The sequence below is a fragment of the Xylocopa sonorina genome, chromosome 8 (genome assembly GCF_050948175.1).
Source record: "Xylocopa sonorina isolate GNS202 chromosome 8, iyXylSono1_principal, whole genome shotgun sequence".
NCBI classification, from domain to species: domain Eukaryota; kingdom Metazoa; phylum Arthropoda; class Insecta; order Hymenoptera; family Apidae; genus Xylocopa; species Xylocopa sonorina.
Genome location: NC_135200.1, coordinates 4,354,038 through 4,373,059, shown reverse-complemented (window position 1 = coordinate 4,373,059; position 19,022 = coordinate 4,354,038). Strand labels below are relative to the sequence as shown.

Below are 19,022 nucleotides of genomic sequence, written 5' to 3'. Positions count from 1 at the left end.
CCACCATCAACCGATCGAGGGTAGCCTCTCTCTCGCTCTATCCCCTGTCGTCCAAGACCCTTCGTCTCCCTCGCGACGACGCGACGAACAGAGAAAGGGTGTCACGGTTCTCTGTCTAGGCCACGACGATACGCGATCCTACCTCTCCGTTGCTCCCCGTCACGGGTACTAGAGCACGTTTCTTCGCTTCGTTCTCGCTTGGTCGGCTAGAACGACCGTTCCCTCCGTCTCTCTCGCGCTGGTTCGCGCCGTCCTCGTCGGCTGTTCGCGCTCTCTTACCAGGCCAGCCTGTGTGCGGCCGCTCCGCACAGCTGGCACAGGAGGGAAATAAGCCGAGGCGTCTCCGACTCGGGGCCACCAGACACGACCGCCTGGAGAACCGACCAAGAAGGATGCGCAGCTGCGAGACTCTCTTTCGCCGTTTTACACGGTCCCGCAGGTCGAAAAATCCCAGCTCGTGGGACGAACGAGGCCTGGGCCCCGAACCCGTGGGCTGCCCGCGCCGGCGACCCCGCTGTGGTTCGTGTATACGTGATTTCAGCCTCGCTTTTTCTTTTTAATCTACCTCGCCGTTATCTGCTAGAGACGGAAATATTCCCTGATAGCCTGCGCCGTACGTCGCGACCGCCGCTCTCTGCCTCTACCTCCGTCGCTGTTCTGCTTCTCTGGCCGCGGCTGCGTTCTTCAATCGACGCGTTTACGTGTGAAAATCAATCCCATCCGAGGCGCGTTAGAAGATTACGAAATATCGTTTGAATCGCTTATTTAGAATCGTATCGGTCGAGGTGAAATAATCCTTGTCGCGGCGATTATCGATTATTAGACACCCGAGGCGTCGGCGAATGGCATATCTAGGTGACTGATACGCGAGGCACGTCCTTTGGAAAGTTTTTTAGAACAGTTTCAACCATTATAATAGCTTCTTCATCCCCAAAGGATAAAATAGTGGAAAATCTTCTAATTTAAAATGTTGCTCTTAAAAGAGATATGAACATTTCTGGAATGCGATCAGTTGTTAAGCCCTCTTAAATTATCAGTCTAATTTTTACGCTTAATCCCTTGACGTCGAATAATAAAGGAGTAAAAAGATGACGAATTTCCTCGATTTTCGTTGTGTCTAATTTAACCGTGCTATTGTTAATTTGATTGCACGCGTGGGCGTCATAAGGGTGGTAATTATTATTGCACGAGCGTGTGGGTGTATATTCCATATCGCTGGAAACCGTAATCGGAACTTGTTGTGCCTGACGCGAACCCATCTTCGCACATGGGTCTGCCAGCATGAACACCAGGGGCATGCGTACTCCGGCGCGTCCATTGAGCACGCAGAAGATCGAAAAGCTGCCGGAGGGCGGCTGTGAGATGGTACCGGTGACCAGTTCGCTGCAGCTATTTCATCCCCTTTCAGACGATCCTCTTTTCTTTTTACCACGCTCCCAAAAAACATCGCTTCGAGAGAGCTTTCAGCTGTTCATCGTAACATTAATCTGCCATTTAATCCTTAAGCGATCTTCGATGTTTTACGCTCTCATCGTCCTCTTATATTCGCCTATGGAATTGCATGTAAAACGACTTCGCGTTTAGTTAAATAATTAGCTAAGTCAACAGTTAAACGCAAAGTGTCGTTCGTTTATATACAGTTTTACGATGCAACTATAGAAAATAATTTGCAAGTACCACGGTAACGTTACATACTTCAAATCGCATTTCGAGAACAAAAGATTACTTCTGGAAACGCGAGTCGCTTCATAAAATCATCCCCAGCCGCTATATAAACGCTAAAACATTCGCAGAGTGGAATACGAACGCGAATTTCAGCCGCTGTACGACGATCGAGCACGCATGCGGGCGAATCCGGCGAGGAAGCACGCCGTTGAAGTCAGTGACTCACTGGGCAAGGCATTCGCACGCAAGAAAACATATCTGCGTTACCATAGAAAAAGTATGACGTCACTGATCGGCTGGCAGTGCGCCGATACGCCAGGCCTGTCGTCGACCGGCGGCGTCCGGAAGCGGGAAAAATTCTTCGCGCGTCGCCTAAAACGGAACGACAGACAGCCGCGCTGGTATCCGCGTAATGGCGGAGTCGACTTCCAGTTTCGCGCGGCCAGTAACGCGCCACACGGTACGCGTACTGCAATAAAGAACCGTGGGCAAGATACGGTGAAATTGGCGTCCAACGCGCGTGGCGAGAGACAGCAGCAGCAGCAGCAGCAGCGTCGGTTCTCCAACGAGGCGGGGAGCAGCGGTGGACGCCGGTGAAACCACGCGGCGCGGTGTTATTTAACGGAAAGACGATGAAGGGACGGCGGGACCGGGTAGGCGCTCACCTGGCTTCTCGAGATTTTTCCATGGTCCCTGTGTCGGCCCTCCCCGGCTCGTTCCCGAAAGCACTTCTCGCTCGGTTATTACTTCGGCCTAAGGGATGGTGGTATCTTTGGTACACACCAGGGCCGTTCTAGGTGGTTCACCCCTCTCTCTTAAGGGGCAACCACCTCGCTCGCGTGGTTCTCTCCCTGTCCTCGTCCCGCTCGAACGTCGGGGCGACCGCGCGAGGCTGAACCGCGAGGGGACGAGAGAAGGGGAGACACCCTTCATCCTTGAGGCGGGGTCCCGGCCACCCCGCTGCTAGGTTCGCTAGGATCAATACCCGCCATCCGAACCGAAGTCCAAGCCACCCTCTCTTTGCCTGCGCTGCTTGCCTGTGCCTCTCTGCCTGGCCCGACTGCCTGACTGCCAAAACCTGCCAACTTCGTCCGTCCGAGTCTCCGGGGAATTCGAGTGGCTTCGCGAATCCGTCGCGCGAGGGGGAAGAGGAAGATGCTTTCGAGTCTCGAGGCTGGTGCACACACGCGCGGCCATGGATGCCGCGCGAGGCCTCTTGGACACTGGGTACACACGATTGTTCGACGTGTCACCTAGATGGCATCCGAGCAACATGATCGATCATCGCGTGGTAGACGGAGGACGTCTCTCTACGCTTTGAGAAGAAAGTAAGAAACGCGGTGGGGTAAAATGGAAGTTTTCCAGCGGTGGTTGGACGAGGTCGCCGCCGCAGCGGCGGTTCGTTTGGATACCGCGTGACGGATCGTTGAAATCTTCTGAATTCGGTGGACGCGGTAGCGCGGGCGTCGTTTATTTACGCGTTACGTTGCGAAACCGCGTCGCTATTTATGCGTAATTGATTACATAATTTTGTGTACCGTCAATTTCGCTGGAGGCGTAAGTTAATTAATCGGATGGGCATTGATTGAACGTGCTGGTAATTGAATATGTTTCAAATTCGTTGGGGAGAGAGTTACGCGTGGCGTACAGGTGTCGTAAATCGCGTGCAAACGATATCTTTGTCGTTTAACGAACGTGGGAGACGTTTTGTGGTAAAAACGTAATATCTGTTGGTTAATGCACAATTTACGATTCGAAAAATTTCATGCTTCAGCGAGTCGATACGATATCGAAAACCAACAGGTGCGGTTTATGGAATCGAATTGTACAAGCAATTAACGCAACATTTCGTTCGTAATTTTTTAACAAATTGACTGATTAAATTGACTCGAAAGGCAATCAAAATTGAAACGACATTGGTTCTTGATGAATTACTCGACTCTACCTGTTCCCTCGACAAATACGATTAAATCGATTAATTTATCGTGACAATTTGATATTAAGAACCTCTCGATCGACTAAATCTAACTCTGAACCTGGACGTTTAACCGGTCGATCATTTGTTGGTCGTAGAATAAACACCTTAAGCTCGTCGATGGACAAAAACCGGGCAGATGCATTGTCGTTGCGGCCTCTCGCTGTTAGCGATGTATAAAGTATGACCATCCGATCAGTTTGTACGAAGTTATGTTTAATTCATCTCCTCTTTGTCCCCGTTACACACCGGGTACAAAGCCACCGTTTACATCGCGGCGGAGAATCGTTTTCAGAAGTGGAGAACCGTGCACCAAAATGTTGGCCCGCGTATTTCGAGGAATCGCGTAACTTCCAGAGGAAGCTTTATTACGAGAGCACGAAGAATACCACGGTTGCTTCATCAACCGGCTTTATCTAATCGATTCAATCGAAACTCTAATTTTATCTAACTAAATTTGGCGATAAACACTCGAGCTGTCACAAAAAAGTTTCAAGCACTCGAGATTTGTCTAAGGTCGTAGACGAATTATGAAACATTGTATTCTTATCGCAGTAAAGTAGAATAGAAAAAAAGTCGATTATAAGGGTAATTCGTTTCAATTGTAAATTAGATTTGTTCTGATTGTAGATCGTCAAAAATGTGGACGAGTAACATGGTACGAGTAGAAAAAATTGTTATGGTAACCAATTTTCGTGTTTAACGTGTTCTGGTCGAAGAATCGAGAGCGATTTACGTTCGACTGGTGCGAGTGCCGAAACTCGTCGTATCGCATTTCAGAACCCTTTGCACATTCTGCATTTATTTAAATAAGCTACCACTGGACCAGGTTCTAGCTTTGTATTCGAGTTTGACGAGCGTCCGAGCATAAAAACCCGTGGCTTATTCGTTTCTACATGAAATCGACCGGTTAAAAATCATCCTCTACATTTTTTGCAAAAGGAAATACGAAATACTGTATATTTAACATTCGAACTTTAATCCAATTTTTTCGTTAAAACGTTACTACTGCGCAAAAGAAGAAATATCGCGCAGTAAAAATTCCTCTGAATGGAAATATACAGGAGAAAATGTATGCGTACGGTTATTGTTTATTGTCGATCGACTTCGAGAACAGATTTATGCAATTGTGAGGCAACCGATTTAAATAGAAGAGGAAGAAGAAATAATCTGACTTATCGATTACGACATCGGAAGCAGAAAAGCGGCGCTAAATGCAAGAGCGGGTTGGTCATACGTAAACCGTTTCATCGTCGCATCGAAATCGCTAATCCCTCGCTTTGCGACCACGAATTACATTCGAGGCGCAGACCACGGTCTCGGACAAAATGTAATTTCGTTCGAAATACAGATTAATCTAACCCTTTAACCACAGCATCAACTTCACCACCGAGTTAATCAAACATAACGAACGCAAACCACTTTTCTTTCACAATTTCTCCTACCATTCTGCCTATCTCTTTCCGTGACGATAAAAAAGAATCAAACAACGCTACCACCACAGTTGACATTTAAGTTCAACCAAAAAAGCGAAATCGTTAAATCTAAACTACTCGAATCTCTCGAGCAAGGAATTCAAATCGAGATGCAACCCTGAAACGAGATCGAAAATGGACCAATCCCAAGCTCGCCCCTCGGAATCGTGATCGCGTTAATTCATTAGCATGTAGAAAACGTCGACGCAGTTGGCAGAGGAAATTCTGCCTATCTCTATCCGCGACGATAAAAAAAAAGTCAAACAACGCTACCACCACAGTTGACATTTAAGTTGAATCAAAAAATCGAAATCGTTAAATCTAAACTACTCGAATCTCTCGAGCAAGGAATTCAAATCGAGATGCAACCCTGAAACGAGATCGAAAATGGACCAATCCCAAGCTCGCCCCTCGGAGTCGTGATCGCGTTAATTCATTAGCATGTAGAAAACGTCGACGCAGTTGGCAGAGGAGCACCGCGGTCGAAAGCAGCCTCGCCGTTCCTCTCTCCCGGTTGCGAGAAGGGTTGAAGGGAAGATCCATCGGTTCGCAGGACGTAGCCCGTGTATCGCGGTCTCGGTGCCGCGCGTTGCGAACCTGCTCTTCTTTCTTCCTCCTCTCGTTATTGCTAGAAACGCGGGAGCGCGCGCGAGGGGTCAGAGCCCGTTCGGAGGGCGGAATTGCGAGGGGGATTTCCAGGAGGGGGATGACCGTGGCGGTGAGACATGTAGAGGCAGGGGCTGGAAGGCACGCCCGAGGGTGGTGGTGTTGCACGGATGGTAACGGATGGTAACCGACCGGGTTTGGATCACCGGATGACGTCATCCCTGCGCGTTACCAGGATACCAAAGATCAAAGACCAATGAAAACGTCACCTTCTCCTCGCACGGGCTACCTCTGAGGTCGAAGTCGACCTAACAATAGACTTTTTTTTTATCCTCCGCTCTCCTTCTCTCTCTTACCCTCTTGGTGACGAGCGTAACACACGCACGCAGAATTATTCACTCGCGCATACTATCTCTCCCTGTCTCTCTCTCTCTCTCTCTCTCCCTCTTTACATCGTTGAATCTCTGGCCTCTCGATGCTAACTGTTGTGCTTATGGTAATGACACCTCTGTCTTCGTCCTCGATCTCTATCACAGCTGGTACGACTACAACAGCCCGCGTAGAGCCGCACCGCGTCCCGTGGATAACGCGTCGAGATTACGTGACACTCGTGATGGCTGATATTTTATTTATTACCTGTTGTCGGATACAACGAGCCGGGTATATATATATACACGCGAGGAGAACAAGAGACGGACGAGTAATCTATGATAATTATTCGTGGCCCGCGTTTATCCCGCCTTATTGGACCGAGCGTTCTTAACCTTCGACCCTGGGAACAGCTGAGACGGCTCTCTGGGATGCAGATGCTCCTACGGGGAACCGAGGGATGGCCGTGGTTCACGGGCGATTTATTTATTGGGAACCGGAGGGATGACGCGCGGTTGGTATCTCTGTTTTATCTCGCGTTTTCGTCCATCCTACGATTATTTTTAGTAGACGCTATGCGATAAACAATAGAAGACCATAAAACCTATTATATGCAAGTGTAATAAATCTATTGTAGCACATTTATAACCTCTGAACAAAGTAACAAAATTGACAGTATGTGTCTGTATAATTTACAGTATTTCATTAAATTTTGGAAACTTCAGTTTCGTTGTAAGATTTTTTAATATACAAGTAAAATAATTGCAAACCCAAAGGGGTTATTCAGGTAATATATCTATGTATTTTGGAAAAGGGTACCAATCATAAATACCAACAACTTTATTTGCAACTGTCTGCTATTTAAATTTATTACACTTTATTACTCGACCGACGCCGTATCCCTCCCTCGAACGAAGATGTCGCTAAAACGTTCTAATTAAGGGGTTCCGTTCGATCAGAACAAAAGCACGCGCTAAACCTATAGAGGACTTGATCCCTTTCTTCGAAGCAAATAATATACAAGTTCTAATGGCTCCGCCAAATAGTTCCTTCCAATTAGTCCTCGGCTTGACAAACTTATTCCTGTACAATGGGTCGCCTGCACCGTTCGACGACCGTCTCAGCCTAAAAATTTCAGGAGTTCCTCCAGCTAAGGATTCCGATATCCACGAATTTTGCGGCCCACGCGGACGGATCCTGACCTTTCAACGCCTGCACAGGTCGAAATTGGGGTCGTTTAGCTGGGGTGCGGACGTCCCTCCTCCAATTTCGATTCAATTTCGAAGACCGTTCGATTCGCAAATTGGAGAACGGAATCAGTTTATGAAGGCTAAAAATTGTTCAAAAATCTCTGATTTTACGGAAGAAAATCGATCGACATTCTATCGTTGCCATATCTAAAAATAATAGTATGCTAAATTCGATGACGCGACATTTTCACTCGTGGCCAAAATCAATGATCAAAAACCGATCAGACCAAATAATTGATCGAACTATGAGCAATGAATAACTAATTAACCGAACTTCCGACCACCGTTCCACTCGGTTCCATTTTTAAATGGACCCGCGTTCCTTACCGTAGAACGCAGTCCAATTGTAAATGAGGAAACGGTACCCGGGTACCGTTCACGGTTCTACACGTTTCTCAAGGTAATCATAAATTACGTTAGCTTTCTATAATTCGAAACCCGCTTCGATCCAGTCTGGCAAATAGGTTGGACGTACACAGATTCCCCAGAACTTTCTCGCGTCCGAGTCCTCGTGGACTCTTCGTCGGTTATTTTCGTGGAGAATACGAGGGATGAGTAATTCCTCAAATAATTGGTGGAAATGGCGTTACCGCAGCAGGATATTTCTAGTTAAGAAAAATACGTGGACTGCTGCGTTCTATTCGTATATTATCAGGCCTGCGAAGGTCCCTGGTTCGAAATCCTTTCGAACCGACCGCGAGGAACAGTCTTATCCCGGCAAGACAAAGCATTTCCATGGTCCCAGGTACCAAGGCCTCAAGGACGCGCAGGAAACCGTCCGAAACGGCGAACTTCGGATCCTGATACCTAGGAAATTCCAGGAAAGAGCCGTAACGCCATCGGAGAAAGGGACCCTGATGGTGGCTAGAGGTATACGCGTTCGTATAACAGAGAGAGAGAGAGAGAGAGAGAGAGAGAGAGAGAGAGAGAGAGAGAGAGAGAGAGAGAGAGAGAGAGAGGGGCTCCCTCACGGGTAAGTGCAGATTGCTCTTCACCATTGAGCCGGTGGTACCAACGCGCACGCTCGAAGGATCTCGAAGAAGGGCTGACGTGTACGAACCGACGCGTTCGTACGCCTACGAGGAAATATTCACAAACAAAAATGTTCCTGGCGAAACATGTTGCGTGGAAAATTTTCTGTACAATTTTTCTAAAAATTCTCTATTTTTTTCTTCTAACCCTGCTACGATCTTTCGATCGTGTATGATCCATTTCGACTCCCATTTCTTTAAGAAAGTTTCTAGTTTCGAGATATATGTATAGAAAAATTACTATTGTTATCTATACTTATCCAAGTCAATCTATAATCTAATTTCTAGTCTTCTGAGAAAAATAAGGGTAGATATATTGAGATCGAACAAATTGTGAAATGTTACGTTAACGAAATGCTAGCCCTCGATAGGTAATTACAATGTTTGTATCGAAATTTTAGTACTCGTATTTTAAATACGAGCCGAATGCATTCATTAATATTATTCATAATGATTGAGTTGCGTGTTCAAGCGTTTTCGCAGACGTTTCTAATATTCTTATACACATCAAATGTTGCTTTAACCCTTTCACTACGATTGTGGTACCAACTGGACTCCTGATTGTAATCAGTGGAATAGAAGCCTGCAATATTCTTATGCACTCGTTTCCCAGTGGTCACAGCTTCTTTCAGATTAAAAACAGAATTGCTAGGGAAAGATTCGAGAGCGAGAGTTGAAATTGAAGTTGCGTCGAAGAAATGGCCCCAAAATAATATGTACATAAAAAAAACCATAACAACAACGAACTATTTAATTTTCCCTAAAATTGTAATTTCCAATGTTTCATTAAAATTTCCCTAAAAAAAAACAACGTCTGTAATCCCAAAACTATCCTAAACTATCTTACTCTTAAGAGAACAACCTTCGCGGATCTCCGCGGTTAAACAAATTTCCCAGAACCCGCGTTACTCCCAATAAACAATACGGATCGATAGTCAGATACGAAACTAGAGGTAACTATCGATGCTCGTCCAGCTCCATCGGCCAGTGACAAAGGGAGCGAAGGCGAGGAATGCATTCGAAAGGGGGCTGAAAGAGGGATCGCGTGGTCTCGCCGGGAGAAAACCGCGTGTCCCGTGTAAAACGCGAGCGGGCCGCCACCGCCACCGCGCGGTCACCAAAAATACCCACGAAGAATACGCGCAATACCCGTGAGCGTGGATGCGACACGGGATCGGGCGGCGTACGCACGCGTACGCACGCCTACGTTCTAGAGCGGTCCCTCCCGGTCGCATACGCGGCCGTGCGTGTAGAAGCGCGTGTAACACCAATAAGGAAATGCGCTCCCTCGCGCGTGCACGTCGACGCAGTCGCAAGGATCGTCAGCCGACATCTGGCCGCGCGCGGTCCTTCGCCCGAGGGACCGAGGGACAAAGAAGACCTTCCCCTTTTCTTAGGGGGACCTTGGGCTGGATTATATCGCGCGGTCTCGCTCGCACGCACGCCGGAAGCGAGCGTCGAACGGGCGTCGTTCTATCTGGTACCGGAGTAGCCCGGAGTGGTTGGTTGCTCGTCGCCGCCGGTCTGCAGAGGCGCACGTAACGACCCCACCGGTACCGTTTCTATGGTACCGTTCGCAGGGATTAACGCGCCCCTCCCGCTCACGCAGACCGCTCCACTTTCATCCGGGCTGCGGGGTGAGACCAGCCTTGGCCTGGGACCAGACCGGGAGGTACGTGTGTGTACGCGTTCTTTTCTCAACCGATGCCCAACGAGCAAACGGTCCGACCGCGTAATTAACCTTTTATCGCACATAAGCCTACCGGTATCTCGTCCTTTTCCAAATTATCGTAGCCAGGGAAATGTTCTTTCTTCGCTCTTCTCCTTTTACTTATTGGTACTGCATACTGATTGTATATGTACATCGTGTACGTAGTATATTAGATTGGTCTTCGTAGGTAGCGAAGGTAGAGAATGACGATGTGATAATAATAGATACGTCTGCCTTCTCGAGGTGCCGCGATTGGATGATTGAAACGTAAATTTTGAGAAAATCGCGCATTGAAGGGTTACTTATGAACGTCGGAACCGATTGTTAGTTCTATATAATTAGCTTGTAGTTAGACTGTTGCTTTCGTTGTCCCATTTATTATATGTACCTGGGTACCGATTAATCAATTTGTAAAAACCATATTTAGTGCGATGATGGGCATTTTTTGTAGTCACTGCACACTGTGTAGTGCTATAAATAAGAGTGGCGTATAGAAAATAGATTGCTAATATTTGACGATAATTAAAATAAATTTTTTCTGTCTAATCTATATGAGAGAATTGTAAAGGTAAGATTCGAAATCCCTTGCTTAAGGCATTGGGAAACTTTAGTGCTAGTATAATGGCGGCTAAACATTGTCTCTTCGGTCAGTCCGTTGCAGGCACCAAGATATCTTTTACAGCTGCTTTGGTATATAGGGTAAATGAGCTGCAATTGGAATTGATTACAATAGGTCGATACCTGCCGTTAACCGGGATCGCGCAAATAGCGCAGGTAGTACCGGCTGGGGTTTTTGTGTCCTTGAACGGGTAGGAATTCGATTCGAACACTGAGTCTGAAGGAAACGATTGTGCGTTCCAAGTAATTGTTTTAGGATTATTATAGTCCACGTACAACTCGATAAGTAGTTGTTAATAGTGCGGCTAAATGGCCACGTATTGTCCTTCACGCTTTTCAAATTGTTTAAAATTTGGTGAAATTTCATATAAAATTTTGGAAAAGTACTGTTGGAAATAAAGTTTATATTGAACGATAAAATAGTTTGAAATAAAGAAGCCGTGGAAATAGCACACCCGCGCACACGGATATTGTTAATTTATATTAAAAATTGTATAATTGAAACATAGAATTATCGTTTAAGCACTACGATGCTATGGAATATTTGTTAAGAGTGGGATATCTACAAATTCGATTTTGTTTGATAAATGTTTGAGGATTGTAGAGCGAGGAAGCCGTACTATCGCCGAGCCTGTAAAGAAAGATTATTCTTGCATCGTAGAATTCCCCAGCGGCCATCAAACGTGTCCATCAGGACATGGAATCTTTTGTGCAAGCAAAAGTCACTTTTCAGCTGTTCGAAGAGCTTCCACAAAGTTCTTGACGTTGAGTCAAAACAAACTTGGTCCAATAAGTGTGAAAACTTATGGTTCTACCCATTCCTTGGAACCAAGGATAATTAATACATTCTTTAACGAACCCCTATCAACTGAACGATGGGCTAAATATAGAAAATGAGCTTCCCGAGACTTGATCGCTTCGAATAACTTAAAAATAAATTATCAAGACTTATCGATAGCTGAAAAACTTTTTCTAACATGTTTCTCGTGATTGAAATATAAAAGTTTCCTTTCTACACACTTACAATATGGTTAACGTACTTAAAGGACCTAAATTGGTTCACTACCCTTAGGAGCATTATCGATAGCTTCATTGCAAGACTGGTAAATAGAAGTAATAATCTTAAAGACTATCATGACTGGTGTTATATTCGCTGTATTAGTCTCGTTTAACTGATATGTAACGTAACTATCTTTAACCGATCCACGGTGGATGGTGTAATTTAATAAATGTTACATTTCCTGAAAATTGGATCGCTGATATAAATTCTCTACGCCTCGTAATGCAAAGTAATGCGATTATACTTTCTTCGTTAATATAGACGAGAAAACGGATTATAAAGTTCATCGTTTGATTCGATCCATGGAAAGTACTGGCTCGCTGTAGCAATGTTGGTCGAGTTGCAAAACGATAAAATGAATATCAAATACTTGCTAACACACGGCAGTGTGATAAAAGGTTATCGGTTTCCCATTACAAAAATTATTTAAACGAGATCTTGTAATCGATTATAACGCTGATCAATGACGACAATTATCGAGAAATACTCCTTCAAAGGTGAATCATTTGGTACGCGTACAAGAATCAAAGTTGTCGGGTTGATAAGCGAAACACGAAGAAACTGTTCATGCCCGACCGCGGAGATTTCCGAGTAACCAATCAATTCGAGGAAGTACAATTCTGAGCGCGAGGGGTTAACGACCAAACTCGATCGTCGCTCTTTTTGTCCATATCCTGTTGCATCGATACGAAACGCTCGAGCACCGATCGGTATTATCTCGCGGGTAATTCACGGTGCGCGTTTACGAAAGAAAAAGAGCCGGGAAGCAAGAAAATCGCGATTCAGAAGGGATCCATCTGTTCTACACAGCAGGTAAACGAGGGAGGAATGAGGCGAAAATAATCATCCTGTTATCGACGTTACCGCGTTGCGTTATCGGTCTACGGTCAATATTGCTCTCCCCGTATATTTTTTTTTCCTTCCTCTCTTCCGTTTGCCTGATTCCACGTCGTTAACGCGCGTTTGCGCGCTCACCAGTGCCCTTCTTATCCCGACTTTATCGGCCGATAACGCCAATCTTGGCCAGCATCGGCGATTACGGCGAAAAAAGGAAGTAGAGCGACAACTTGGGAAGCGCTCTTGCCCGATCGAATTTGTTTGGCGTCGAGCGAGAGGGCCGTTCTCCACGCTGGAGAACGTGCTCGGGAATAACCGCAACCTCATTTCGAAGACGATTCCGCACGCGGTGTCTCAACTCTTCGTCACGACGACCTGTTCCTTTCGAAATGTAGGTATACACATAGGCAGAGACGTTGATTCTGGTCGATTTTGTGGTACTAACACAAATACGTGATCGCTGTCCAATGAGGAATGGCTCTATCTAGTGTCATCCAAAGCCACCTAGATAGAGCCACTTCCCGTTAGATGGCCATCGACTTAACTTTGTATTAACGCTTGAAAATCAAGTAGAATCAATGCCTTTTTTTCTTCGTCATCGCATAGACGCGTATTTATTCATGTCCTTGCATCGCAAGTAAAATAATAACGCTATAAATAGAACGCAATTCCCTAATTGCAATGTCAATCGTCTGCCGTATGACATTGAACGAATCGACGTACGATGGAATTTGATAACGCGAACTTGATGTTAGTCTAATGAGGACGGTCGCTTTGGAATAAAGAGACAATGATTTTCAGCTCACGGTAACAATCATTTGGAGAAATCGTTATCGTTTTATCTATAAAAATGGAGGTTGTGTATCTGTGTGTGTGTGTACATTTTTTTGAAACAGAAAGTAGATAGAATGAACGAAACGAGGTTACAGACTTAAGTGACGACTTTGGGTGGTCTTCGATTGATAAAGTTAAATATTATAGTTGAGTATTAGTACTTACTTTGTTGAAGTAATTCTTAATGGATAAAGATGTTTATTAGAGATAAATCGATGTTTAATAATCCTATTTACTGAATATTTTCAGCTTCCATATAACTGAGAATTTTTTATTACTTAGAAGTATAACTTCTATGTAATTCATTTTGTTTAAAAAATGATATTTTTTCTTTTAATCACTATTGATAAGTTTGTAATCTTTGAATTGAAAATAGAATATTTTTTAGAATATAAAATTCATATAAAAAAATTTTTGAAATTTTTGTCTGCTACATCATATGCATCATATCTTGAAACACAACTGAATACACGAAGCCAAGATGAAATATTTAAAAGAATTTCTTTCATCTATTATATAACCGGAATAGTAAATAATATTATGCGTATAGTATTTTTAACATTTTAGAACGCGCAGTTTACTATTAAAAAATTTAGAATGCTTTCTAAATGTAAATCAATGCGAACTATAAAAAATAATGAAATTTTACTTACCATTTGATACTTTTTTTAATGATGTTGCTAACAATTCTTTGAGATGTCCTAGTAGGTAAGGCAAGAACATCGTTAGTTTTCTTCTTTCTGGTCCTCTTCTCCCTAATATTCTTTATCTCTTGTTGAACATCATTAATGGGAGATTCTTCATCCTCTGCAACTAATTCTTCAGTTTTAGCAGAATTTTGAACCCACTCTGCTACATGATCCTGAACTTTCTGATCAGTCGATAATGCAGATTCTGCTCGTAGTTCTTCTTCATTAATAAGTTCGCTAACAGTGGTAGGAGGCCCTACAATTCCAACTTCCATATGTTCAACTATCTCTACAGATTGTTTTGTTTCAGAATCTGTTCTAGATGGTGCACCTTCACTTTTTGCAACATTCGTTTCATCATTTACACTTTCCATTGCATCATCTTTTTCTAATTCTTCTTCCGTCTTTTCTTTGCATTCTTCATTATCCGCTTTGTCCCCTTTGTTCAAATTCTTTGATTCCGTTACAGCCTGCTGCACTTCAGTTGAACTTAAATTTTCATGCACAACTTTTAATATTTCATTTAATGTTTCTTCTTCGACAGAAATAGTATTTTTATTCTTAACATCTTTAACTTTTGACAATGAACTACCCACTTGCTTTGAATTTTCTTCACTACCCATTTCATTTACCCTCGTGTTTATCGTTACATCTTCCTTTAAGTGTTTGTCATTTTTAGATGCACGTTCTATTTTACTTAAGTCTTCAGGAACCCCACTCGATTGTTCTTCTTCTATTTCGATGATATCGACCACTTTAACTAAATCCTTTTCGTAAGAATCATTTGCGTCCAATTTATTTTTACTAGAAATATTCTGCTTTTCTATACTTTCGACCTTTTTTACAGATGTAGTAGGATCGTTTAATATCTCTTTCGTATCTACTGCCTTCATTAAATCTGTATTCTCTAGTTTACTTTCCGCCATTTTTACATTAATGTATTCTACAGACTCATTTGAACGCGTATAAACATTTCAATAATGAAGAATATCTGAGGTATATCAATTTTACTGTTAGCATGTTACCATATGAGCATATACCGACAAATTTAATTACACAGTTTCTCTTTCAAGCAATATACTATCCACTTGCTTCATGTTTAACCTGTAAAAAATAAAATTTGTTAGTAACATAACTACTAATATTTGACAAGATAGCGTCTAACAATTAATAGTTTACGAATAATTTATTTACAACCTTTTATCGACTCATGGTCGGTAAAAGCGATTACGCAAACATACTAATAATTTTAAGGTTAGAATCTTCAATGTTACACAAGACGCTGCATTACAAGCGTATAATGAAATTGGTCGATATTGATACATTTAGAATATTAGCACTTATGATTTACTTTACAATTGATACGCCTCTCCTTTATGCGTGAAAGAACTTAAATATTTCAAATACCAAATTACAAATCTAACATCATTATGATGTAAATAATCGAACTCTATAATAATTATAACCACTGATTTTGAAGGAAATTATTTTCTGCGTAAATGATGTCTCAATACCTATGTCACCATTTCTACTTGCAGAAACGAACTCTGGTAATTTTATGCAGAATAAAGTATAGATTAGATTAAAATGGTTATAATTTTTACATGAATTGTAGTTTATTTCTATGCCGTCGAACGGGCTCAAATATTTAACGAAAGGTTGCAACACATTTATTTTACGTACTATGAAATTACCTTCTGTTATAAGTTTTTCACTTTACAACAATGAATGCACTTTGTATACACGACAGATAATGCACTTCACGATAAACCGTGACATTTGTTTGACTCGTTAAAGTTACTTAATGACACACCGTCGGAGTATAACATTAGTGGCCGACACGTTCATAACCTCACTTATTTACGCTTTGACAATTCGATTACGACAGTGAAGCGAAAGAGCACAGGAACGAACGAATAACGATAAACGACAGTCTTCGTTACGTGTCAATCAATGCTGGATTAAGAAAAAACAAATAGAGAAGGCACATAGAAATTACTGCACACTAGAAGAGTATAAAGTCAGAGGGACGTGTCAATCAACCCTGTTGTATCTATGGCTATTCTCTCTCTTTCTCTCTGTCTCCCTCTCTTTCAAAGAGTACTCTTATTTTTACATTATGGTTGACGGTCACGGAAACAATCCGATCAAGACAATATGCGATATACTTAAAAGAAGTTTTCACGGTACCGAAATGAAACGAGAACACGACCCCGTGGTACGTAAGGCTAGTGACCTCTACTTCTTTCAAGTGTGCGTTCATACGTACATACACGTATCCCTATGCGTCATATATTATAGTAAACCGACATGCTTACTCTGATTTACCTACTATCGTACGCAATCCTAGGCGTCTACAATTCGCAGCCGAACACAACCATACTTTTGCTCGTACGTCTGACACGCGCGAACAGCTCGAGTCGAACATTGTAAATACGTACGTTATATTTGCGTCGCATTATGTGGCATTTCATGCAGACTGCATCTTCGCGGATTTTTTTGTTCCGACCAATCAAACGCGTTCACACGTTTCATTGACAGCGACGCCTCTCGTGAAAGATGAGCACGATGGTCAATTAATCGGAGGGCAAGGATCAAGGTTAGGCCACGATTTTTCGAGAAAAAACAACGCGAACTGTTCACACGATAGAAAAATTCTACGTACTCGCGGCACACTAGACTCAGACTATTTTTCGTTTGTGGCCAAGCCGCGCGCGCGTGTTCCCAACAAAATGGCCGCTCTACAATATAGTGCTTATTCTTGTCACTCACATTTTTTGCTTTACAGTTTTTTCCTTTTGTGCTTAAATATCGTTATTTTGCCTATAAATACGTTGCAGCTAGCATCGGTGACCCATTTTTCAAAATCAATTATCCAATTTATATTGAAACTAAAAATAACTCGAGATAGCCAATATAATCAATCTTCCAATAACATGTCTAACAGTGGCGCCAATTTTAAATACAATCAAGTGGAATATGCATCGCAAAATGGATAAATTTAACAGATGTTCATTTTTAAATAACTCTGTCTCTGGGTGTTCTTTTTATTTTTAAATCTTGTGTCGAATGTTATATTTTTCTATAATCGCACACGTATAAGAAAAATATACAAATTCAATAAAACATAATAAATATTTTTTCTAAACATACGTCTACGTATCTTTTATATTCAATTTAACTTATCTTTCCTATACACAATAATAAATTCTAGCCGCGTTTTTTGGTGTCATCCACAAAGTTACAAATGTACGAGTAATACTTATTAATTATTTAAATATATATATATAGATTTCTACACGATACTTTGAGCCAACCACGCACACTCTCTTTAATTTATAATGTAATCATTTACTTTCCATATAAAAAAAGACTATTTATTTTAGAGAATCTCATAAACATAAATTTTAAGTTTATTTTAGAAACAGAGACTCGTATAAAGATATTTTAAGTAATTTTTTTCAGTCGATCTGTGTTCTAATAATCGAAATACTAATAGATTATAACGTATTACCGTTATATTATTAATAATATCAAAATATCTGTGTCAATGTATTCTTCATACATTTGGTAAGGATCGTGTGGATAAAATCTGAAAAGAAGATGAATGATATTGGGTTGGTCTCATATATTTACAGATTACTCATGATTTATAATCAATAATGTCGTACAATATATATATCAACAAAATAATGTTTTAGTCGTTCTTATATAGCTAATAAAATCTAAAGGCTAAACAGTCAAGGTTGATCTAAAAGTTAGCTCCTCTTCGCACCGCGAACCTTTCTCGTTCGTGGCTTCGTTCATGTTTGCTACCTAACAATAAATAAACAAACAAGTATAAATCTATACATTCCACGTGCCACGTGGTAGTGAGGGTAGTGATGATAATTAGTATTGTGAACCACGATCGCAGTGAACACGATGTCGAGCAGTCTCGATTCAGTCTCCATCTAAAAATGTAATTGTTTCTTAATGATAGTTCGAGTAAAAATATCCAAGATATTTTTCCATGACAGAGAACAAGGGTCACCTTCCTAGTTTCGTGCAACCAGATACTCGAGAAACTTTTCTTTCCACCTTCAGAGGAAAGTCACTTCGGTACGATTAAAAAGGTGCGATTGTATATTAGAAAATAAAATTATTCGCTTAGTCTTTGTTTTGCGTTTCCAACGTCGAAGTGCTTAGTTGCTAGAGAAAGTACTTCTATGAAAACAATTTTTCATTTACCAGTAATACAGCGCAAATAAATATTAGAAACAGAGTGCGGTTTGTTTTAAATAAAAATATACAACTCGTTACGTTAGAAATTATCAGTAGAATTCTTTAGTAAATTAAATACTTTCTATTCTACTTTGTTTTTAAGAAAGGAGAAGCATTAAATATACATCCTTTATATATATAATATATATATATAGAAACTCATTGTTTCAAACAAAACAGGCATCTAAACAATCGATATCCTCTTCAATAATTACGATACTTTTCGCCACGTTCCAAAATCAGACTTCAACGAGCGGAAAAGAAAAAAGTTTGTTTAAACTCTTTGAATATATTCATATGGTGGCTCTCTTAATATTTAATAGAAATACACGTGTCGTTCGAGAAAGAGGAGGCTCGCTGTTCCATCCCCGAGATAATCGATACGTTTCGACCCTTTTGCCAAGAAAGAAATATTGCACATTTTATCAAGCACGTTCTTCATAAACTCGTTAAGAATGTAACACACACGGGACGCGTTGAATTATTTAACGCGCTCGTTTGACTTCGCGTGATGTAGGACATTTTCCTCATCCATAAATCATGGAAGGTATGAATCGTTAGCGAAACAAAACGATACGCGGCAACCTGTTAACTGCAAATCGGGAACATATAATTCGACATTGAATGGGTTCATCTAAT

The 19,022-nt window shown here is 42.0% G+C and overlaps 1 protein-coding gene across 5 annotated transcripts in view; it reads right to left on the bottom strand.

Moving 5' to 3' along the window:
* The window catches only part of LOC143426206 (uncharacterized), a 39,152-nt gene extending 22,378 nt beyond the window's left edge, over window positions 1-16,774 (bottom strand). The window contains exons 1-3 of one of the 5 annotated variants that reach the window (XM_076899463.1): window positions 16,562-16,774; window positions 15,146-15,224; window positions 14,085-15,063 (exon numbers count right to left, since the gene is read on the bottom strand). In XM_076899463.1, the coding sequence (XP_076755578.1) occupies window positions 14,085-15,046 (962 nt within the window). In that variant the 5' untranslated portion in view covers window positions 15,047-15,063; window positions 15,146-15,224; window positions 16,562-16,774. Of the gene's footprint in view, window positions 1-14,084; window positions 15,225-15,814; window positions 16,388-16,448 lie in introns of those variants that run through there. The other 4 variants (XM_076899462.1, XM_076899461.1, XM_076899464.1 and 1 more) reach the window with 4 other exon arrangements.
* Between the last annotated feature and the right edge of the window lie 2,248 nt (window positions 16,775-19,022).